Raw genomic sequence first — 18,958 nt, 5'->3', positions numbered from 1 at the left:
TGATATGAGTCTTTTCTTGGTATTGAGTTAAAGTGATTTGCCTGCTTAATCGCTGCATGGATATCACAGTGCTATTAAAGGCAGAGAAGCAAGATCCCTTTAAAAAGTTGACAATCCTAGCAACATTGCAGCGTATCTATACTTGTATGCATACTCGAGTTCTTTTATTGATCAGCTTTACACAATCACCTGCCTACATTAGAAGCTCCCCCAAGAGCAAGGAAAACCATTGAAAAGGTTGGTGACAAAATAGCTGAGAAAAGCTCAGGTGTGAATGCATAGGAGCGTATCATTTGTGCATGTCTTTGTACTAGAGTGTAGCCATTAACTTCTCAGATCTTTCAGTTAAGCTGAAAGCAGTCTGTGGTCCATAAACATTCATGATGTGCAAACAGAGAAAATAGAACAAGTTTAAATATCCAGATCAACCCCTGATATCAGATTAGTTCACAAACATACACACACACATACCAAGAAAAAAAGAGAGAGGAGAAAATACTTATTCTATACATAACTCTACAAGGGGGAAATAGACTGCAGGAGGAAACAGACAAATATTTTATGTGGCACGCAGACATATATACACTCTCTCCTAGTGTAAACTGGCATGACATTAGTCTTCCCTTTAAAACTGTAGGCACCTGCCCATCCCAGCCTTCCTCATCCAAAGAAATGACAGTAAAACAGAACTCAAAAAGGCATGCAGCTTAGAAAATTCACCGTCCACTACAAGTCCTGCCCAATTATAAGAGGGTTTTTTTTCATTAGTGATGCCACGATCATATTGCACATATTTCACTGGCTGACAATTTCGTTGTGCCTGTGGCATTGCAAGCATTTGACAAGTCTAACAAATAGATGCTCTGTTAATCCTACCACAGGGAGAAAATATCTATATAGTTATAGAGAGAGAGACTAGAAATATTTTGGTAAAATAGGCAAATTAGGCAGTACTGTAGTAATGGATTGTTTTTTTGTGTGTGTGACCTAACAAATCATCATCGTTTATTTCTTTGCCAGTGGAATCTCTTTCAGTAAATTGTAACTTAAGCTGATTTTCCTGGCCCCTGGCCCACTCCTATAGATGATACTTCCGTAAGAGTTCAGATTGCCAGGGGTGTTTCCTTTCTGGAAACCTGTCTGGGATTTTGATTTTCAGGAAATCCTGGATGCATTTTTCTAATTCTTCCTCAATGGAGAGCTTTTCTTTCACTGCTTTTTTTTTACTAGAGTTGGATTCCCTAGAGCCAGAAGTTAGAGTTCGGAGCAGGTCGCTTTTCCGACGAATTTCAGACTGCTGCAGTAGCTGCACGGGGCCTTTCTTGACTGGCCGATCCAGAGTCTGTATATTGGACTGGCGAGTGACTGGGCCACAGATAACAGTCTCTTGTGGGGAGCTGGCTTCCGACTGGCTGTCACAGCTAGAGGTGGATAGTTCATTGCAGGATGTCCCACTTTCTCCTTCTTTATCCCCTTTGCCATTTTTGCAGCAACAGTCACAGTGTGATGAAGACCATCTTGAAGGCTCACCTGAAAGAACAAACAAAAGACATGGTAAGTTGACATTATTATATAGCTGTCATGAATCACCAGAAAGGCATGCAGTATAGCTTCCATTCATATGCTAACAGACAGATAAGGATTAGTTTCCAAATGGCATTATTGACAGAATGAATGAAGTATACAAATGAGTACTAAGAAGAAGAAAAATCACTGTTCTTTGTGGCTTATAATCAGCCAGCTGGCAACATTCTGCCATTTTAAAAACCTGCTTCTGACAGCAATTCTCTGACCAGTTGCATGCATTTAGGTTGCATGGCAATCAATACGACTTAAGTGTGCATAAGTGGTTACGATACTGAAGCCTAAATATGCTTTAATTGGTTTTGTGATTCATATTTCTTTAAATGCTTAGCTGATCTGCCCAAAGTAATAATCCACAAGTAGGAGAAAGAACCAGAACAGATTAAGGAAAAGCCCTTCTCTCTCTGAATGAAATGCTGAGCTAATCTTGGATTTAAATGTCATTTGGAAGCATCTATCTTCCCATAAAACATAATTATCACATCCAACCTGTGGGGACCAAAACCATCATTCAGACTAAGCTAAATAGAATTCAGTTTGTTGAGTAGTGACTTTATATCAGCGACACATATGAATTCAGGACACTGTTTCCACAGATAAAGATCAAGTAAGGTGTTGTTTGTTTTGTTTTACATTGAGGGCGTTTCCCAGCATTCTAGCATACTATAACATGACCAAGAAATAGGATACAGGATGAGGTTATGCAGAGAGGAGCAGCTTGATTGCTAAGCTGCAGTAGTGGCTAAGAAATTGAGCTGAGAGGTCACCAGTTCAAACCTCAATTAAGCTCCCAAATCATTAGATGGCTTTCAGCAAGGCATTCTCTATCTCTCTTCTTTCTCAGAAGATCACTACTTTAACCCCAAGCATTTCTTTTTTAAAAGATTGCATGTTGTGAGAAAGAGTTTTCTTTGCCCGATACCCTGGGAAGACACTCCCAGTCATAGGAATCAATCCTGAACTAGAAGGAACAATGACAAGGCAAAGTCAACTTCTTAGATGTACTAAGTGCCTCAGCACTTTCTGGGGGAAATCCCAGAAGGCTACACCCACCAGGAAAAGCTGAACACAGCAGGAAAAGAGGAAGACCCAATATGAACTGGTGTAATAAAGGAAGCTTTGGACCTCAGTTTGCAAAACCTGAGCAAGGTTGTCAATGATTGGACCATTTTTGAGATTGTTAATTAATAGAATAGAATTGGAAAGGACCTCCAGGGTCATCTAGTCCAACCCCATACCCAATGCAGGAAATCCACAAATCCCTCCCCCCAAGAATTAGGTTCATCATAAGTCAGAAGCAAATTAATGGCTCATAATACACACACCACCTAATATAAGGTAGTTATTATTGAATAGTACAATGGTCTGAAAACCCTCAACACCTTTATAATGTTATTAGGGTGTTCAGTTATACCTTACTTTTGAAAAACAGTGGAAAGCAGGAAAGGGTTTTGGAGGTGCAGAGCCGAAGGAATCACACTTGGAACTAGAGCCAGCTCCCTGTTTCAGAGCCTATTTCCATTTAAAACCACTGATCCTAAAAGACTATCGGGAAAGTAGTGGTGGTGGAAAGTCATAGCCAATTTATGGTGACCCCATAAAGTTTTCAAGGCAAGAGACAAGAAGTGGTGGTTTGCCATTTCCAGCCTATGGGTAGCAACTCTAGACTTCCTTGCTGGTCTCCTATCCAGATACTAAGCAGGGCCAATTCTGCTTAGCTTCCAAGATCTGATGAGGTCAGGCTAGATCAAGCTAGCCTGGGCCATCCAGGCCTTGGGAAAGGCTGAGAGCTAATATATGCAGCTTAGAAGAATGGCGGGTCCAGGCAGAAGCATGCTGGGAGTGAGAATGGTAATTTGGTCAGATTTTGTGAAGAAAAGTTTTTCTTTGCACCCATACTCTGGAATGGACAAGACATCAATGAGTGATTAATCTAGATTTTAGATAGCTGAACTGCATACATACAAAAGTGGTCATTTTCTCCAGGTGAACCAATCTCTGTTGCCTGGAGATCAGTTGTAACAGCGGGAGATCTCCAGCTACCACTTAGAGGTTGTTAAGTTGCATAAGAGAGGGTTGCCACCTCTAGGAAGGCCTATCCTATCTGGAAGTGGGTCCATTATGGAGCCATTAGCACAATACCTTGATTGTTTCCTAAAACCCTTTGCTGTGAACATTCAGTCATATATTAGAGATACTAAACATTTGATTAATGTTATTGAGAATCAACCTGTTTAGTATCAATGGATGTGGGGTTATTATTTCCCCGTATCCCCCAAGGGCACTACAGTTGGGGACGCAACATCTCCTGGTGACTCCAGGCCCCAAAGATGCCAGATTTACAGCAACTAGGGCCAGGGCCTTTTTGGTGGCGGCTCCTACCTGGTGGAATGAGCTCCCAGAGGAGATCCGGGCCCTGCAGGACCTTGCGCAGTTCTGCAGGGCCTGTAAAACAGAGCTTTTTGCCAGGCTTTCAAGTAGGAGGCGCCACCGTTGCACCACCAACAACAACTGGGTCGGGCAACATCAGGGGGTGAGGTGGCCCTGTGACAAATGAACGATAGAGCTGCCTGGAACTGATATCATCGATCTGGTACCATCACCACCAGAACGCCATCCTGTTACTGAAGACCTTTCTGAGACACCAAGAGCACCTTGTATTGTGCTAAATGATTATAAATGATTGCTTTATCTTGTTTTTAACTGTTTTAATTATTGGCATACGTGCCCAGTCTGTGAACCACCCTGAGCCCGCTTGCGAGGAGGGCGGGCTATAAATCTAATTATATATTCCTCAGGATGAAGCAAGACTTATAGTGGAGAAGACCCTGGAAAGAAGAACTGATAAATGGGACCCTCCCATACATTTTTTAAAATGGATGTCCTGGATATCATCTTGGATAAGAACAAGGATGAATACTTCCTGCAAAAGAAGGGGGTCTCCATGGGGAGCTCCCCTGCACCTGATATTGCCATTCTCTTTACGGACAAATTTGAAAGCACATTTATTTATGACCCTAACAACAACCCATTTTGGAGGGAGATTTGAAGATGCTACCAATTTATTGATGACTGTTTTTTAATTATAGAGAATCCCTTGGTTATTAATCAGTTTAGTGCATGGATCAACACACTGAATCTTACTATTAACGTTTCTGTGTCTTATGACACACATAGTATCAACTTCCTGGATGTTACAATTTTCAAAAATGGTGATAAATTAGCTGTCAAGGGTTATAGGAAACCAACTGATAGAAATTCTTTGCTACAATACAGATCCAGTCACCCTAAGCATCTGAGAGATAGTTTACCTAGGAGTCAATAGATAAGGATCAGAAGAAACAATACAATGGGGTGTGTTGCAAGCCTTTAGGCAAAGAGGGTACCCTAATGATATATTGGAAGCAGCATACAGTGAAGTGAGAAAGAACAACAGAGAGATGTATTTACAGAACAAGCAGAAAGTTGAAAACAAGAGAATCACTTGTGCTTTTGAGTTCTCATCTATGTCCCAACACATCAAAAGAGCCATCTTTAAACATTGTCACATTGTAAAGAACTTCTTGGGATGTGAATCCTTTCCTTTGATTGGATGAAAGAAGGGCAACTCCATTGGAAATATGATAATAAGGTGAGATATTAGAGCACCCAGAGTCTTAAATAATAATTTACCATCTGGTTTCATTAAATGTGGGAGGTGCCTAACTTATGAGTTGGTCCTAAACTGGTTTGATGGTCCAAAACTGAATATATTTTGGAATTTTAAGGTTTTCAATAATTGTAACTCAATTTATTCAGTATATTTATCATTATGTCCATGCAAAAAGGCCTATATTGGGTCTACTATCAGGCTAATAAATTATAGAATGTTAGAAAAAAATAGAATTAAGAACAAAATTAAGGAGGTACCCATGGTGAACCCATTGAGGCAAACCACAAAACAGAGGATATAAAGTTCATTATTCTATATAGAATTCCCACTAACCAGTACAGCAGACAGAATGTGGAAAACATTGTATTGAGGAAGGAAATGTATTTTATTTTTAAGTTTGGAACCATGCAACCATGTGGTTTGAATTTGTCCATAGATTTGTCTGTGTTCCTGTAAATACTTATGGCTTTTATGTATTCCTTTAAGATTCTCTACAGCTATTTGTCATTAGGGAGTTTGGGGATGCTTTTTAGCTAGCCAATATGGTCTGGTGATCAGAGCCTGATACCTAGCTGTTTGGAATATATTTGTAGACTACGAATCATTTTGGTGTGGAGTCAGTTTGGTGTAGTGGTTAAGTGCATGGACTCTCATCTTGGAGAACTGGGTTTGATTTTAAGCCACTCCGAGACTCCAAGTGAAGAGTGGGGTATAAATCCAATCTCTCCTCTTCCTCTCTTTGAATCTTACCAGAGCTTGGTGGGGTAAGTCCTAGAATTCCATAAGTCTGCTTCCTCTATTAGTATGGAATGTAATTTACAGCAAGTCTAATGTTTGCAGCTCCATCACTAAGGTAAGTGACCTAATGAAGCCTTAAGAAAAGGTGAAGCAACCAAGGCATGCCATTGCCACTCTTGGTTTACATTGTGGCTATTCCTGAGCCCGTGCTGTCTGCTTTGTGTTTTCTATTTGAAACACCTCTCTGCATCATGAGCATCATGGTGACTGCATCATTCTAAAGAGAGACTTTCAAAGACTATTAAGGTCACTATTCACCTGGTAGATGTCATTCATGCAGGGTGGCAAAACCATTTTTGTGTGTGTATTGTTTATAGTTATAATTAGAGCTGTATAAGAAGACGGACCTCTCTAGTATAATTTATGCAGATTATTCTGTTTGTTTGTTTGCATAACCACCTAGAGGTTGGTAACCTACTTTCTGGAGATGTTTCATTTCAGATGTCAGATGCAAACCCCTGTTTGATCAGGCATAAAAAGTCTCTGTGTTGACTACAGTAAGAGGAAGCCCCTTTCCACACTCCCAGCCATGAAGCTTCCATTATATTTTTCTTTTGGAGGCTTCTCTATACAACCCCTTTATCTGTTAGCTACATATAACACAAGAAAAGTTCCTATTCTTTCTTTTTCCTATGAAGAAAGCCAAGCCTAGTGGAGGGGAAAATGCAAAGAAAAATGACTTTGCAAAGTCCTCAATTGTCTGTGCATTTTTTAAAAAAAAAAATACACACTACTCTCTTTGATTCCATTTCCTCAGCTTTCCAGCAGCTGTTTACAAAACACCTGCCATTTATGGAAGCAGTCTGGAAAACAGCTTCCCCCCACACACACTTCTTGTTCCTCCCTGTTCATGATGAAGGAGCCTAACAGTCTGTGAGCTGGATGGCTAATTTAATTTATAGACTTGCTTTGAGAGTCCTCCTGTATCTAGTCTGGAAAAGTCAATAATAGCTACATTGAATTTTTTTAAAAATATATAATTTTCCCAGTTTTGGAAGAGCCATTACACACCAAGGCTTAGTAAAAACGAATCATGTGAACTTTTGAAAGAAGGGGGGGGGATACACTTCTACAAGCCTTATCGATTTACAAGTCTTTAGTCTGCAGTTGACATTTTAACACAATGGTAATTTTCCTCTGCTGGAGCTACCTATTGTTTCTTTGCCAAAAGGGAGCAGATTTAGAACAACCATATTCCATGATCGCAAAATGATTTATTCCAACAACCACCTGCCAGCTTTCAAAAGGCCCCCCAAAATAATTCAGGAGTAAAGAAATAGATAGAGATGGATGAGACAGATTTTGACAGATATAGCACAGACATAAATCTTCCTTGTTTTTCTCCTAGACACACTAAAATCACAGACAGGAATGAAATTTCAAAGGTTCTGACCATTACTTCTTCTGCTCAGAATGCATGCTATAGAATTCCATACAGTGCTTTCACTGCATCAGACCTCTTTGGACTAGTTTAAAAGGAGCAGAATAACATTTCCTGGAATCAATCAGGTCAGTGCACAGAGAACGCTATGAGTGAATGCTCCTCCACATCAGAAGCTTCCATATGTAAAGACATAGCAGGTCAGGGACAAGTCTATCCTGCATACACCACTGGCAAGTGATGTCATCACCAGAACCCATGTTGGGTTCTGCTATCCATTCAGGAGATGTATGTTTGTATGTACCATAGCAGTGACCACATTGCCACTGCCTGCTGGTACCCTGTGTTAAGGACACCACATCCCTCCTTCAGTAGCGATCAGTAGCGGGAGGCATTGGAATCCCCCCTGTGACCACCTATGTGAGCAGCTGCTGGCCTTCCTACGTATCACAGGTAGGTAAGTACCATCCCTGCAATCAGGAATGGTCAGGAATTAATGTTCTCAATACTGGGAAGGGAGTCTACAAAAGTATGGCTTGTACTGTTCTGCAGCCAGTGTTCTTGGTCATAATTGGTGATGACAGTATGTTTGTTCCTCTGTAAACTTTGACCCTGTTCACAACTGTATAATGTGTAGAAAGCTAGTAACTTCTAGGAAGGTACCCCTGTGAAATTGAGGCTACTACAGGAAAAGCTTCACAATCACACATTGGGTGCCTTCCTGATCTGTAACAACACATGCATCACTTGATCTATGGATCACCGACAAGAATTATGTTGATAATTACAATTTCTAAGACACTGAGCCCAGTGACTAAGAATTGTCAGATGTTCTTCCTATGTGTACAAGATGCACCAAAAATTCACCACTTCGACCTAATTTTTTTAATTAGAAGACTTATAAAGATATCTCACTTGTAGTCAATAAATAGCTTTGAGCATTTCATCCCAAATGGTTTCCATGCATTTTCCAAACTGAAGCCATATGCTTCAGAATAAAATTATTATTTGGTGATAAAAAAATGACTGGCAATGAAATGCTACAGTTCCTAAATACAGAAAGTGAGAAAAATATATATTTAAACTCTGGACGTCACCAAAGTCAGGAAAGAAAAGGAAAGGCTACATATCCAATTGATGCAGAACCCAAAAAATTATTCAAGATGGATAGCCATGTTAGTCTGTCTGTAGCAGTAGAAAAAAGTAAGAGTCCAGTAGCACCTTAAAGACTAACAAAAATTTGTGGTCACTCCTCACTTCAGAAAATTATTGGGTGTCCTTGTCCTGATTTTCCATGACTCACAGTGAAATCCCATTCTGAGTCTGTAAAACAAGGATAAAATCTCTCTTTCACTCTATAAGCATAATCCATTTAGCTTAATTGGACTCATTTATAGCTATGGTTGCCAACCTCCCACTATTACAGTTGATCTCCAGAAAATCAAGATCCATTCCCCCGAAGAAAGTGGATGCTTTGGAGGATGGATTCTATGGCATTATATCCTGCCGAAGTCCTTCACCTTCCCAAAACCCCACCCTCCCCAGGCTCCACCCCCAAAATCTCCATGTATTTTTCAACCCAGACCTGGCAACCCTATCTATAGCTACAACTCTTATGCCCCTTTATCACACATATCACACTCAAGTGAAAAAGAAAAATGCACTCCATTTATTCCACTATACCAACCATTTAACAGGAACCAACCTCATCCCAAATGTCATTAGGAGTTGTATATATTAATTCTCTTTACTGGCCATTGTATGGTTGTCCACAACTGTCTACATGGTAATAGCCTTTTTCCATTTAGATGGCTAAAAACCTTTACCTTAACAACCCAATCTGGCAAAGAATGTTTTGATTTAGTGTATTTGTAAATGCATGAAACTTTCAGAATTCATAAATAATTGAACAAGGGAGGTACATACTTCAGTGCTTATGTAGGCCAAAGAAGTGATGTACATACAGTCAGAGGGTAAGCTAAAAAATCAAAGAAAACAGTCCCACAACACCAAGCAATGTTTATGCACCACTGTCCAGCAGAAATGTTTTTTCCCCCTTTAGAACAATTTATTAAAGAATGGCTAATGACACAGATATTGTTATGAAAAAGGACAGTCCTGTTAATAAAGTCATTATTTCTATAAAATTAATTCCTCAAATCATCAGTTTATAAAGGCCACAGTTCACACAACGAGATAGAAATTCAAATGCCAGAAAATTTTATGATATACGATGGCCATCACATAAAGCTTTCCAAATATTTTTTTTGGTAGTTTCAGATACTAGCAACTTTTGTTTTAATTATTCCATATACTGAAGCCTTCATAAGGAGCTTGTAACCTTCCATATGTATGTAGTGCAGGTTCAAAGATGATGCTGAAGTTTAATATATTAAAACAGTGGTGTTGAACTCATTTGTTACAAGGGCCAGATCTGACATAAAAGACACTATGTCAGGCCTGGCCATGTGTGCCATAAAATGTAACATGAGATGCCGGAGATATAAACTTTATAAAGATGATTTCAGATGCCGAATGAGACAGGAAATCTAAGTATCAATTTGGTAGAGGAGGATTCAGTCTGGGAGGATGCAAAGAATAAATGGAAATAAGTATGAAGAAGTGAGCAGTGGCTCACAAAAGCACATACCCTACCACAATTTTGTTAGTCTTTAAAGGTGATCCTAGACTCTTAGGCTGGGGTTACATACACCAGTTGAAGCGCAGGGGAAGAGAGGCTATTTCCTCTGGAGGAATTTGACACGCAGTTGTGAGATCACACAGCCCTTTGAAGCTGCGGGCGCAGCCCATCACTGTGTGATCAGACGCAACTGTGGGTGAGTCATATGTGGGGTTTTTTTGCTGTTTGTTTCCTTTGCACATAAATGAGCAATCGAGGAATTGCACCTCCACACTGAGGGCATACTATGGAGTATGCGATGATGCACATACTGGAGGAGGGGAACCTAGCACGGAGTCGGGATGGCCTGATCAGACCATCGTGGCAGCATGAGAGTGTGCCTGAGTGATCAGACAGGAGGAAGTCCACCCGTGGCCTGCCTTATCTGGATAACATCGGACTTTCCCCGATGTCTTTTCTCTTCTGTGGCGGAGCAGCACAGCTTGCTGACAACTATGGGATGCTTCCCAGCTGTTGCTGTCTGATCGCTCTCTTTAGATCCAACAGGCATTTGCGCCTATGTTGGATCTAAAAAAGTGTGTAATCGCAGCCTTACTCTTTCTACAACAACTACTAGAAACCACAACATTCAAAACCCAGTGGTGGGGGACATTGCAATATTCCAGGAATTCAGGGCATTCTGTTGCTGACTTAAGAGTAGCAGTTCTCTTACAAAGGAATTCCAAAAGAAGATTAGAGAGACTGCTGAATTGCCACTGATCACAAAGCACAAGACAATAAAAACTACTGTACTGAATTGAGACCTAGGTTTCTTCTCTCATTACCAATGTCTGCTATTGTCACTGGGAATCTGAAATCACTTCACTCTCTAAGATATAAGGACAGATGGACTCACATTCCAGCTATATCTGAAGAAGTGAGCAGTGATTCATGAAAGCTCATGCTCTGCCACAAATTTTGTTAGTCATTAAGGTGCTGCTGTACTCTTGCTCCCTTTCACTAATAAGGAATGCAAGCTGTGCTGTTAGGTTTCTCTCTCCTCCATCTGTTATAAATAGAAAGGGCTGATCTCTCCAAGTGCCATGGGACTCCCTCCCCCCCCAGTGTAACTTTTTCCCCGCCATAGAGAACAATGGAGGGGATGGGGCAACCTGTTTGGGGGTCCATAGAATTGGACCCCCTGGTCCAATGTTCTTCAAACATGGTTGGTATCTTGGGGAGAGGCTCTGGCAGCTACCCTGTGAGTTTGGAGCCCCTCCCTCAAACCCCCTTTTCTCCAGCCCCCAGAATATACCCTATGTTTTTGCCATTGACTTCAATGGCCCATAGGATATAATGGGACCGAATTGCCGCCGAAATTCAGCGGCAATTAGGCGGCAAGCCAATTCAGATCAGAGAATCTGAATCGGTCTGCACCAGCCTGAAAGGGGTTTGAATGGGTCATTCTTGGGAGTACATTCGGTTCGGACGAACCGAATGCACATCCCTAATTGGGACCATTATAATCTGTAGTCCCCATCTCCCTTATAAATAAAAGCCGAATGGTAGTGGCACATCTCTAGAACATTCCACACCCTCCAAAATCAGTTCGCTCTCTGATCTTTCTATCAGAGGGTCTCCCTATTCAGTGGCTGCTTTGCCTAAGTCCTGCCTCCAACATTCTAAACATTTTGCAATTCCTCTCCCCGCCCCATAGCCAGTCAGAACACAGAGGTTATTTGCATATGCAGCCTCATTGACCTCTGCCTCGGAACACAGAGGTCATTTGCATATGCAACTTGATTGGCTTTTGACTCTAACATTCTAACCAGTTTTGCTCTTCTGAGGTAAAATGTGTCCAATCTCCAGGTGAGGGCTGGAGATCACTCAGAATTACAACTGCTTTCCAGATGGCAGAGATCAGTTCCCCTGGAGAAAATGGTGGGCTCTGTATCCTTATATGCTGCTGAGGTAGCCCCCGTAGGACAGCCAATGTGACGTAGTAGTCAGGGCTTCAGAGGACGGGAGAGGCTGCAGGTGTGTGGGGGGGTGGAAAGCTGAGGAGTGAGGGGGAAATAAAGGTAGGTTGATGATTGGCTGGGAAGGAGATAGGGTTGCCAACTCCAGGTGGGAAATTCCTGGAGATGTGAGGGATGGAGCCTGGAGAGGGTGAGGTTTCAGGAGGCGTGGGACCTCGAACAGGTACAAAGCCATAGACTCCACCCTCCAAACCAACTATTCCCTTCTGGGGAACCATTGTTGCCAATCTCCAGGTGAGGGCTGGAGATCACTCAAAATTATAAGTGTTCATTAAGTAGCAGAGATCAGTTCCTCTGGAGAAAATGGTGGACTCAGTGTCATTATACCCTGTTGAGGTTGCCACAGCACCCGCCAAGAGCCTCTTTCTAGAGGCCATTGTATTTATTTCCACAACAAGCCTTTTTCCTAGTAGAGTATAATGGCGAATTGATCCAGGGATATCTGGGGCTCTGTGGGGACTGTTTTTTGAGGTAGAGGCACCACATTTGCAGCATAGCTGCTGATCTCTCTCCTCAAAACACCACAAGTTTCAAAATCCTATGGGCCCCAGCAGAAAGTGTCCCCATCCTTCATTGTTTCCAATGGAAGGGGGGAAGGCATTTGAAGGGAATGCCTTTAAATGCCTTTTGCAAGCTGTGGGTAAACGCCAAAGGCATTTAAAGGGCTCATGGTCCCTTTAAAAGCCTTCCCCAAGCTGTGGCTTCACCTGAAAGGTGTTTAAAGGGACTGCAATCTCTTTAAATACCCTTTAATGCCAGATATCTGGCAGTCCCAAAATTCCTGAATATCTTGGGGTTTTTTGGGCTTGGCCATATCAGATAGCCGGATAAACACCCCAGCTAGTAATTAAATAAAGCTTTATGTGCACATGCCTGAATAGATTCTTTTTCTGAGCACAGGGCGACTAGCAGGCGGTGGGCAAGCCGGGCATGGGGCAGGCAAAGACAGTGAGCTTGCTTCTCTCCATCTTGACCTTCAGGTGAACTGAGAGTCGGGGACAGGGAGGGCTGGAAGGAGAAAAGGACAGACTCAGCCCAGCTGCAAGTGAGGTGGGCCAGAAGGACGAGTCTCCTCGTTGTGCTCTATTGCACGCTCACCTCCACCGGCGGGGTCTGGAAGGAGATCAGGGGCACATTGAGGTGAGGGGAGAGATGACCTTCAGCAGGGTTTGGCCCTGGTACCTATTGGCAGCTCTACTCTTCAGCGCATTTTGTAATCCTGGGGCAGCCAGAAGGACAGGGGGCAGCAAGGGGCATCACATCATGGTGAGGCCTGCAGCTGCTGGTGAGTTCTTGGGCCTGGCCCACTTTGGTTCTCTGTCATCCTTTTCCTCCCCTGGACTGACACTTTATGGTGGGCCTGAAGGGGAAAGTGTCCTGACCCTTCCCCAGGAGAGAGTCAGAGGCATGCATGCAAGGTGACTGATGTGTGGCCTCCTCTCTGTCTGTTTTTTGGCAAAGTGGCTGAACTTTAGGTAAAGGGCAAGGTAAGGGCTTCGCGACAGCATCCCTGTCTTGAATAGGCATGTGCAAAGCTGGCATGCACATGCTCACTGGGGGCATGTGAGGAGTTTGGAGGATATGTTTCTTCAGGAGAGTGACTCATGAACTTAGCGGATGCTGACTTTCTAGCTGGAGTGGCAGCTGCCCCTTAACTGCAGGCTCTCCTCACGCACAGGTGGTTGCGGGGACAGGGAGCCCGGCAGCACCAGACCCTCTGCAGGAGCCTACGGTGAGTGGATGGGGCTCTCCATCTCCTCCTCCCATCTGCTCTCCTTGAGTACTTCATTTTGCAAAGTGGGTGCTGGGGGAAAGCAGGCAATGTTTTGTGCACTTGTCCGAGTTGCCAGGGTTTCCATGGGATGTTTATTATGATGCACTGCTTTAATTTGCTAATTAAAATGGGTCCTGCAGCTAAGTAAAGAATTGCAGTGTTACTTTGGCTTAAGGGGTAATGCTCAATCATTTAATTACATGAACAAAATGCTCCTGCCTTTAGCATCTCATTTTCTCTTATACCATCAAGATTTTTAGCCCACTGTTTTATTCTGTGTTGTATTACTAATTTCTCCAAGATTTGTTTGAGAATTTTGATTCACAAGATACTTGGCAAAATTTATATGTAGAACCAGAAACAGTTTAGTGAATCATGCTGCTTTTCATACATAAAGGGGCGGGTATTTAAAGATATTGTTCATATGATCCCACTTTGGAGAAAGTACATTGACCCACAATCTCAATTTTTTTTTTGACAAGCCAAAGCTTTATTTTGTACCAGAATACCAACACAGAGTAGTAGAACAGTATAGGCTACTATTCTGACCTGGGATCTAGCAGAAGAAAGTGAAAGCAGGAAGGCATTCTGACTTTGGCCACTTCCGCACTGTCATTTTTATCACTTGTTTGTCCCTATTGCTTTGGGTTCTCTCCCCCCCCCCCGCTTTCCCACAAGTGTTTTGCGCCCTCTGGGACTACTAGACAGAACAAAACACATTGGGGGGGGGGGGACCCTGAAGCAATATAATAATTTCCTCTGAGATGGGCTTTTGTTTTGCCAGTGTGGAGGTCTGCTGCTCTGAGACCAAGAATCCCTCTTGGGGCATTGCAGGACAGAGACCACCACCAGCACCACAACCTCCTTGTTCTCCTCTTCTTTCTTTATTCAGATTTTCTCCAAGCCCAGAAGCCCAATGCCTCTATTCTGATACTGGTTGGTCTCAACTGCCACAGAACTTCTGATAACATCACTACTTATTAATAGCTCTCTTGATTCAAGTAGTGATGTACACAGCAAAAAATAGCAAGAAACAACAAAAAACAACTGTGAGCTGAATTACCCGTGAAAGTGTATCCAAAGGGAGACTTTAGCAAAGTGAAATGCACATGTAATCAGTATGCAGTGTTTAAGACTTCTGGTCCTTCCTCGGGAACAAAGAACAAGTACAGGAAGTCTCATTCCAATTTCTTTACAGGAGGCATGTTTGGTCCTGTTTACATAGAAGCAACCTTGAGAGGTGCACATTAAAGTTTAGAAGACCTGGCCCATAAAGAAACTGAATAGCATTGTCCTGTAAAGAAATTGGAATGAGACTCCATACTACCTAGGAAAAGTGTTGGATATCTACTCTGGACTTTGTTTTTTTCCTTCTATGGATCCTGTGGACTTCTGTATTTTCCCATGATGGATTCTAGGTATAGATTCATTACTGATTACATGTGCATTTCACTTTGCTGAAGTCTCCTTTTGGATATACTTTTGCGGGTAATTCAGCTCACAGTTGTTTTTTGTTGTTTCTTGCTATTTTTTGCTGTGTACATCACCACTTGAATCAAGAGAGCTATTAAAAATGTTGCAAATAATAAATTAACCAGAATTATTTTTCAATACAGGCATGTCTATATGCTCACTACTTATGAACCTGATTGGGCACTGTCTGTCAAGATAAACAGGAAACAGGAAATGCTCCTTGTGATGTGAAAGAAACTCAAGCTGATTTTCCGAACCAGGTAATACAAACTGTACTACATTCAACTGCGCAACATTCAACAATGGCAAATGCTCAAGGGACAGAGTGAAACTCTGGCATGTACAGTCTACAGGGTTAGATGTGTTTTAGAATTATAATAAAATATAAATATATTTAACTGAGCAATTTTTATAGCAGAATAGTGTGTGTTAATTACACTGTGATGACTGGGGATCTTTAAAAAGAGTGAAGATTACATTGATTTTATAACTTATGGTTCGAAGAACAGATTAGATGCCTCCGTTACTATCTCCTTTGTATTTATAATTTAATCTCTCTTTATAATGAAAATACATTCTCCCACTTATAGTCTACTTGGCTCATTGAATTCTGTATAGGATATATACTTCTATTTCTGTTTGTTTACATTCCCTCGATTCACTGTGTGAGTCTAAATCTAAATCTAAAAAAATTAGATTTTCCTAAATTCTGTAAAAAGAATTTTTTAATGAGAAATCTAATAAAAATTTGCATGGGAATTCTTGTCACTAAAAGAATATACAAATGATTAATTCTAAGTTTCAGAGTTCTTTATGATTTTCACCATTATGCTTCAGGTTTTCTGGAGCACTCTGGAAAGTTACACTTGATTTGAGTTCAAAATCTACAGCTACTGCATTACAGGAGGAGGAGGAGAAGAGGAAGAGGAGGAGTTGGTTTTATACCCCTCCTTTCACTACCCAAAGTAGTCTCAGAGTGGCTTACAATCACTTTCCCTTCCAGTCCCCCTGTAAGGTTGGTAGGGTTGAGAGAGCTGTGACTGATCCAAGGTCACCTCGCTGGCTTCATGTGGAGGAGTGGGGATCAAATCTGGTTCTCCAGATTAGAGTCTGTCACTCTTAACCACTACAACAAACTGGCTCATAAACCAGACTAAGAAACATCATTTACAAGACCAAGTGATACCTGGCAACGTCTTGATTGAACTGCTCGATTATGGCAACATTCCAAGCAATGGCAATCCAAATCAGACCAACTTCAGTGGAGGCCAGCATTGCTTTGCTAGAAGCCAGAAGATCACTCATGAATAAACTTCTCCACAGACAGGGAATTTTACTAAGAACACCCATTAGGAATTAATATCCCTGAGCAGGGGTCTTGTTGTAGAAAAAGAGCTGCCGGAGCTCATTAGCATAACTCATTAGCATAACTTATTTGCATATGCCACGCCCCCTGACATCACCGGAAGTGACAGAAGGCCACACCCCCTGACATCACCGGAAGTGTGTCAGAAGGCCCGGCTACTTACCCTCCTGCTTCATCCTCATTCCCAAACGGAATGAGGATCGAAGCAGAGGGCGGGGTAAAGAAGGGGGCGGGGCTTCACCACGTGATGGCCCCGCCCCCTAGAGGTTCTCTTCCGGAGCTCCGTACCTGAGAGCTCCCCCCCGACTAGAGCCCTGTCCCTGAGTACATAAAAGATCTACTCTTTGCAAGTACTATTTTAAATATACAATTAATGTGAAGAAATTTTGTTACTGTGATTATGTAAATGGTGGCTACTACTAAATGATGCAGCATGAGGAAATAATTGAAGGTGGGTTTGATTTTAACAACTTTCATAGTGCTGTACTTCTGGCCTGTAGGGTGGATTATGAAGGGAAGCTATTTAAAACTACCAAAATGGATGAGTTTGTTGCTCATGGCATTTTTCATTCTAATTTTGTAAGGTTATCAATTTTCTAGTTATATGCTGCAAGGATTAATTAAGGTGGTGTGACTGTTCAAATTAGTATTAAATTGTTTTGTATTTACCGTATCTGAAATGTAAACTCTGAGAATGTGTTTTACCTCCGTCACTGTTAAATTTCACACATGGAAACATTGGTTGTGAAAGAAGGTTTTCAGGAACTACATATTACAAATCTTCCATAACTGTTCTTTCACACTGTATACTGTCTGTTCAGAGCTGCATCCTTCCATTATTTTTTTTAAAAAAAATTTCCCCAGGTGTGACTTCAGCCAATTATGCAGGGATCATGCAGGCAACATATTGACATTATGTCATATGCAGTCATGCTTTATGCATCACAGATAACACAGCTGGGTTTGGGATCCCCACCCCATGTCCTGTGTAACAGTCATGTATAAGTTGTGGATTCTTCTCAATTTCCATGTGACAGTACCCAACTAGGATCACAAATGTGGCACATACGGAGAAGGGGTTTAAGCCTTCCCCCCTTTGTCAGTCTCCTGACCAGCAATGGTCCTGGGGGTGCATTATTTGGCCCATTGGGGAAAACCACATGTACTACATGTGCCACAGTCACAATCCAAATCAGGAACAGTATGTGGGGGAACTGAGTAGAAACAAACATGTGGCTGTTACACTGCAGGACTCAAAACCTTGGACACAACCTGTGTTCTCTTTAATGTGTAAATCAACTTATTAGCTACATGATTTTATGAAGTCATTTTAGAGGACAGAAAATATTATGGTCACCCTAAGTAGGCATTATGTGATACCACATAATCATATGAAATTTGCAATATGATAACATTCCAAAGCCAAATCAGAGTAAATGTACTGAATCTGTTAACTTTGTACAGAAGGCTTAAAAAAAATCACTGAACATCAGGAAGAACATATGTTTATCACACATAGCCTATTTGAGTTAGCCTGTCCTCATAATTAATGAAGCTTTTCTGCCAATACAATGAGCAGATTTTGATTTTATCTGTTTCAAAGACAGGATTGGAGATGACCAATAATGAGTTTCTGCCATCATTTACAGTTTCTGTGCTTGGACTGACAGTTACAGTGCAAACCCAAGGAGTTACACAGCCCCCTGTTCATTGACTTCAATGGGTTTAAAAGAGTTTAGAACAGTCTGCCAAGGACTGTTTTGTTAGTATTGGATTCTATGCGACTTTTCCAGTCATACAAATGAATAACATTTGGACTATCAGAGGCATGAGGGCACTAGCTGTTTTACTCAGTTTAAACCTGTAACATTAGTGGTATCTTTCAGCAACGAGTCCAACAACCCTACTCATTATGAGGAAAATTATAAGCATAATTTATAAGTATCAAAGAATATTGCCCATTTAATTTTCTTTCTAGGAGAAAGACCACTGAGTTGTCTTTATTCTTCTGAATTATTCATGCAGGTAATGCAGAATCAAACATTTATATTCCTTCACATAGCCAGCACAGGGAACAACTCGTTACATTTCTGATATTAATGTATGTTTCAGAGTTTCCACCTCATGCCTAAAATGATAATGATGGTAAGAATAGAACAACAATAATCTATTTTATGAAATTGTTACACTGAGAAATTTGCAGGTCCCATGCATGTACTGCCAAGAGAAACACTGAAAACAATGTACAACATACAGAATATTACCACCAGA

At 41.5% G+C, this 18,958-nt stretch overlaps 1 protein-coding gene across 1 annotated transcript in view; it reads right to left on the bottom strand.

The window, feature by feature from the left end:
- Window positions 1–1,078: 1,078 nt before the first annotated feature.
- KCTD16 (potassium channel tetramerization domain containing 16) overlaps window positions 1,079–18,958 on the bottom strand; it is a 289,778-nt gene continuing 271,898 nt past the window's right edge. The window contains exon 2 of the mRNA XM_015414323.1: window positions 1,079–1,530. Within this exon, the coding sequence (XP_015269809.1) occupies window positions 1,079–1,530 (452 nt within the window). The remainder of the gene's footprint in view (window positions 1,531–18,958) is intronic.

This window comes from Gekko japonicus, unplaced genomic scaffold, assembly GCF_001447785.1.
Source record: "Gekko japonicus isolate JY-2015 unplaced genomic scaffold, Gekko_japonicus_V1.1 scaffold96, whole genome shotgun sequence".
NCBI lineage: Eukaryota > Metazoa > Chordata > Lepidosauria > Squamata > Gekkonidae > Gekko > Gekko japonicus.
This window is presented reverse-complemented; position numbering and strand designations above follow the sequence as displayed.